The sequence below is a fragment of the Lynx canadensis genome, chromosome A2 (assembly GCF_007474595.2).
Source record: "Lynx canadensis isolate LIC74 chromosome A2, mLynCan4.pri.v2, whole genome shotgun sequence".
Classification (NCBI taxonomy): Eukaryota; Metazoa; Chordata; class Mammalia; order Carnivora; family Felidae; genus Lynx; species Lynx canadensis.
Genome location: NC_044304.2, coordinates 7,662,080 through 7,667,638, shown reverse-complemented (window position 1 = coordinate 7,667,638; position 5,559 = coordinate 7,662,080). Strand labels below are relative to the sequence as shown.

General features: G+C 59.5%; 1 protein-coding gene across 1 annotated transcript; it reads left to right on the top strand.

Moving 5' to 3' along the window:
• The first annotated feature begins 1,924 nt into the window (after positions 1–1,924).
• S1PR5 (sphingosine-1-phosphate receptor 5) lies at positions 1,925–4,975 on the top strand. The gene has a single exon (XM_032591217.1). It carries the CDS (start codon positions 1,938–1,940, stop codon positions 3,132–3,134), a length of 1,197 nt encoding a protein of 398 aa, XP_032447108.1. The 5' UTR covers positions 1,925–1,937; the 3' UTR covers positions 3,135–4,975.
• The last annotated feature ends 584 nt before the right edge of the window (positions 4,976–5,559 follow it).

Here is a 5,559-nt window from a genome sequence, read left to right as displayed (position 1 = left end):
GAGGCGCAGGCTGCGACCGCCCCTGCAGAGAACCTCCCCTTCCCGCGATTCCGGGTCCTCCCACCGCGACGGAGCGTCCCTGGGAAAGAAGTTCAGGCCCGGAGGGGGCAGCCAAGGGCTCGCCGGTGCCAGTCGCCCGCCGGGGCGCGCGCTCCGGTGCCGCGGCGGGTGGCACAGGCTGGCAGCCACGGGCTGGGTGCCCGGGCGCCAAGGGGAGGGGGCAACCGCTTGCGACGGCCAGCGGTCCGCGTTGCGGGCCCGCCCCCTCAGCTCCAGCCCCGCTCCCCGCCCCCGCCGCCCCCCCCCCCATTAGCAGCGTCCCCTCACTCTGCTCCTGGCAGCGCGACTGCGGGGGGCGCACGACCAGGGCGCAGGGGTGAGTATACAGCACTGGGTCTCCAGGCGCGCGGGGACTCAGCCTGGCCCGCAGGGGGTTACCCTGACCACTACCCCGGTCTCCTTGTCTCCGGTTTCCCCGGAGGCCTGGGGCGGGGGCCAGGGGGAAGCCGGCGACTCCCGGGCTGGATGCGGGGCCGGGGATGGGGGTGGGGACGCCTGGAATCCCCTGGCCTCGCCCTCTCCGGGCCATGCCACTGCAAGTTTCGCTACTTCAGTCCTGCTGCCAGGCAAGCCGAGGCGAGGCGGGAGATGTCCCCATCGGAGCGAGTGTAACCCGTGTCTGCCTGTATTCGATGCCTCCCCCCGCCTCCAGCGTGGCTGAGTCCGTGACTCTCTGTGGATTTGTATTTGCGCTTGTTCCTTGAGTGCAGCTGAGGCCGTCTGGGATGCATTTGTTCCTGCCGCGTCCAAATAAGTCGGCTCCCCTTCCCAGGCCTCGGTTTTCTCATCTATTAAGTGGGATTCGCACGACTGTGTGGCCGTTTCTGAGTAGCTGTATTTGCGCAGCTGCGTGAGAACCTTTGTGTCTCCTTCTATGCGGGGTACTTCTTTTGAGCCAGTTTCCTGTCTGTAAATTGGGACTAAGGGGAGAGCTGTCCGGGGGATTAAAGGGTGAAATGGGAAGTATTAGTATTTTTTTTAAGTTTATTTATTTATTTTGAAGTGGAGTGGGGCAGAGAGAGAGGGAGACACTGAATCCGAAGCAGGCTCCAGGCTCCTTACTGTCAGCACAGAGCCCCACATGGGGCTGGAAGTCCCCAACCGTGAGATCATGACCTGAGCCTAGGCCGAGAGTGCCACCCTTAACCAACTGAGCCACCCAGGCGCCCCTGGGAAGTATTATTATACCCTAATGACACGTGCACCCCTCTGCAAAAGCCTGTCTGTGAGATCTGGGTCCTGTCTGCTGCCCTCAGGCTCTGTCTTTGCAAAGTAGGAAGCCGGGGGTTCAGCAGGGAAAGGCACTGGGTGCAGCCGAGGCGGGCAGATTGTAGAGCTGTGGGCTCCGGGCTGGGCCTGGGTGGAGGTTGTGAAATTGTGGCCTATACGAGTGGGCGTGAGAACCTGTGTGAGTGTGGCTGAATTTGGGTCTCCGGACGTGCCTATGTAGCTCTGTTCATGTGTGAATATATTTTCTCGTTTCCCTGATGGGGTGTGACTGTGCACGTTTCCCCTACTTTGTGACTGTGTATACATGTCTTTGTCAGCGTGTCACTGTATTTGTGTGCGTTCCTGTCTGCTTATGATTCAATCTGCCCCTGGATAGCCCAGATTATGGGATTTTTCGTGTCCCTTTCCTGTGGGACTCTGTGTCACCGTGTCCCCTCGTGATATTCCCTGCGTGTCTTTGCGTCGGCCTGTCTCCACGGCCACCTCCTTTTCATCCCGAACTCCCTTTGGGCCCCAGCGGAGGTGTGTGCAGTGGTGGGTAGGGGGTTAAGGCCCCTTTCCCAGAGCTGCGAAACCCCGCCCCACCCTGCCAGCCTCCTCACCTGACACACCACCTTACCTCTCCGCAGCCTTGGGGCGGGCGGCCCATGGAGCCCGGGCTGCTGCGGCCGGCGCCGGTGAGCGAGGTCATCGTCTTGCACTACAACTACACAGGCAAGCTTCGCGGAGCACGCTACCAGCCCGGCGCCGGGCTGCGTGCGGACGCTGCCGTGTTCCTGGCCGTGTGCGCGCTCATCGTGCTGGAGAACTTGGCGGTGCTGATCGTGCTGGGGCGCCACTCGCGCTTCCATGCGCCCATGTTCCTGCTCCTGGGCAGCCTTACGCTGTCCGACCTGCTGGCGGGCGCGGTCTATGCCGCCAACATCCTGCTGTCGGGGCCTCTCACGCTGCGCCTGTCGCCCACGCTCTGGTTCGCGCGTGAAGGGGGCGTCTTCGTGGCGCTCGCCGCGTCCGTGCTGAGCCTCCTGGCCATCGCGCTCGAGCGCCGCCTCACCATGGCCCGCCGAGGACCCGCACCCGCCTCCCGTTGGGGACGCACGCTGGCGCTGGTGGCCGCCGCCTGGGGCGTGTCGGTGCTTCTCGGACTACTGCCCTCGCTCGGCTGGAACTGCCTGGGCCGCCTGGACGCCTGCTCCACCGTCCTGCCGCTCTACGCCAAGGCCTACGTGCTCTTCTGTGTGCTCGCCTTCCTCGGCATCCTGGCCGCCATCTGCGCGCTCTACGCGCGCATCTACTGCCAGGTGCGTGCCAACGCGCGCCGCCTGCGGGAGCGCCCCCGGGCCGCCGGGGGCGCCTCCGCTCGGGCACGCCACACGCCGCGCTCGCTGGCCCTGCTGCGCACGCTCAGCGTGGTGCTCCTGGCCTTCGTGGTGTGCTGGGGCCCTCTCTTCCTGCTGCTCTTACTCGACGTGGCGTGCCCAGCGCGCGCCTGCCCCGTGCTCCTGCAGGCCGACCCCTTCCTGGGTCTGGCCATGGCCAACTCGCTTCTGAACCCGATCATTTACACGCTCACCAACCGCGACCTGCGCAACGCCCTCCTGTGTCTCGGCCGCCGCGGCCGCTGCCCCTGCAGCAGAGGGCACGGCGCCTCCCAGGGGTCCGAGAGCGCTGCTGGGGCTTCGGGACGCTTGAGCCGCTCGCTGCCCCCTGGCTTGGACGGCAGCTCCAGCCGCTCCGAGCGCTCCTCACCCCAGCGGGACGGGCCGGACACTAGCGGCTCCACTGGCGGCCCGGGTGCGCCCACAGCCGCCCGGACCCTGGTACCGGCACCTGCCGCAGACTGACGCCCTTTGGCCTGCCGTTGCCCTCCCGAAGACCTGTTTTTGCAGACTTTTCTTCTTAAAGGAATTTGTAGGAAAAGCAGCCGAAGGTGGTGGAGACAGAAGAGATGAAGGGAAATGTGTTTTATTGATGCTAAACCCCACAGCAGTGAACAAACAAAACAGACAAGAATCGCGGCCCTTGTGGAATTGACATTCTGATGGGGGGCACGGGCAGTATCGGAGTGGGGAAATCATGGAGATAATTCCAGCTGCAATACCTTGATGCGATGGTGGTCAGGGGATGCTTCTCTGCTGGAGTGGTGACATATGATGTAAACTGAGAGGTCATTGCCCTGGGGGCACTTGAAAGAAGAGCATTTCACGGTGAGGAACAGCAGTGCAAAGGCCCTGAGGCTGGAACATGCCTGCGTGTTCTATGAAAAGCAAAGATCCCCTCACGGCTGGAGCAGCGCTGGAGGGGGTGGATGGTGGGAGAAACAAAGGCAGGGAGATGATGGGACCCACAGTGCAGAGCCCTGTGGGACCCCTGGAGGACTTTGGTTTTGCTCTGAGGTGAGAGGCAGAAGGAGGACTTGATATGCTTCAGCTGTTCACAGGTCTCTGTAAGGGTGAAAGTAGAAGCTAGAACAAGGTGAAGGTGCCCGCACTGGTCCAGGGGAGCAGCGATGGGGACTCGGACCATGTGGATTCTGAATAGATCTTGGAGACAGCAGACAGGATTCCCGAGAAATGGAGTGTGAGAGAAAGAAAAAAATCAAGGACAGTTTCCCTCCCCGGTTTAGAGGAGAGGATACCAAAGACAGGGCAGACCTAAAATTTGACTGTGGGAGACTCAGCCAGTTCCTCTCAGAAACAGGATTTCTCTGAGCGTGGTGTCAGATCCTTCGTAAAAAAGTGAAAATATAATAAAATAAGGAGAACAGTTACAGCTTATTGCGTCTGGCTAGTCATCCCCACAGTGGTAGGCCCAGGACGCCCCTCTCACCCTTACTGCAACCTTGCAAAGTGGGTTTCCTCACCCTGATTTGACAGATGAGGAAATTCCAAGCAGTGAGTACCTTGCCTGGTGTCTGGGCTAGGATAATACTGACCCGGACTGTCAGGCCCGGGGCCCTAAGAAGGGCAGGCCTGATGTCTGGTTCTGGTGGAGGGGTGTGGCAAAGCCAGACGCTCCCTGCCTCGGTGGTCTGCATTCTTGTCTGGGGGGGGGGGCCCTCTTTGTGCCCATGAGAAGCTCCAGGCCTGCTGGCTGTGGCCACAGGACATCCCTAGATGCATTCCCGACCCTAGTGCCACATTGCTGACCCAGGGGAGGGGCGGGGGGCTTCGGGCTCCAGGAGACCCTACAACTGCAGGCAGCCACAAAGACAGCAGTGTCTTTTGGGGGCCACTGACCCAGCCTGGAGGCCTGAGTGTCCCGCTGACTTCGCTCAGGGCGTCCCTGAAGGCCACACGCACCGGAAATCAACCTATTTCCTGGAACACAAACACACTCAAGGCTGGACACTCCCAGGACTGGACCTAATCCTCCCCCCGCCCCCACTCCCGCCGCCCCGGCCTGGCACCCCTAACCCCAGACTCCTTTATCTTCCAGGGGAACCTGAAGCTCGCTCCTTCGTTGGGTTGTTTGATAGTGTGATGGTAGGGGACTTATCCACTCGGTCCAATTTTACAAAATTTGAAAAGCACCAGTTCCCCTTTTCGGACGTGATCACCACGGGGATTCCTTGGAAAGTTCCAGAGCTGTTCTGCGGATAAATGAGCTGACATGTAAACACTTTTCTCTCTTTGTACAACTCTAGCATTGCTTTGCACCTTGCTTTGTTCACTTAATAGTAGATCTTGGGGGGAATTGTCGCCTACCCACAGATTTTGTGCCGTCTTGCTGTTTTCGTCGGCTCAGGCTGCCATGACAAACACGTTTATCTGGGCAGTTTAAACAACAGAAGTTTATTTCTCACAGTTCTGGAGGCTGGAAGTCCAAGATGAGGGTACCGGCATGACCTGGTAACAGTTAACTCCCTTCCTGCTGCTGTATCCTCATGGTATAGAGAAATCAAGAAAAGCTCTCTCGTGTCTCTTCTCATTAGGGCCCTAATCCCATCATGGGGCCCCACCTCTAATGACCTCATCCTCCTCAAAGCCCCATCTCTAAATACCATCAGACTGGGGATTAGGGATTTAACATATGATATCTTTTTTGTCAGGAGGGGGGTAACACAATTCAATCCATAGCACTTTTTTAATTTAAACATGAAAAAAATTTAATTTATTTATTTGGGGGGGACACAGAGAAAGAGGGAGAGAACCCCAAGCAGACTCTGCACTGGTGCAGAGCCCAGCTGGGAGCTTGAACTCACAATCCTTGAGATCAAGACCTGAGCCGAGATCAAGAGTTGGATGCTCAACCAGCTGAGCCACCCAG

Coding starts and splice junctions, on each gene's coding strand:
- S1PR5 (XM_032591217.1), top strand. CDS start 1,938: ATGGAGCCCGGGCTGCTGCGGCCGGCGCCGGTGAGCGAGGTCATCGTC.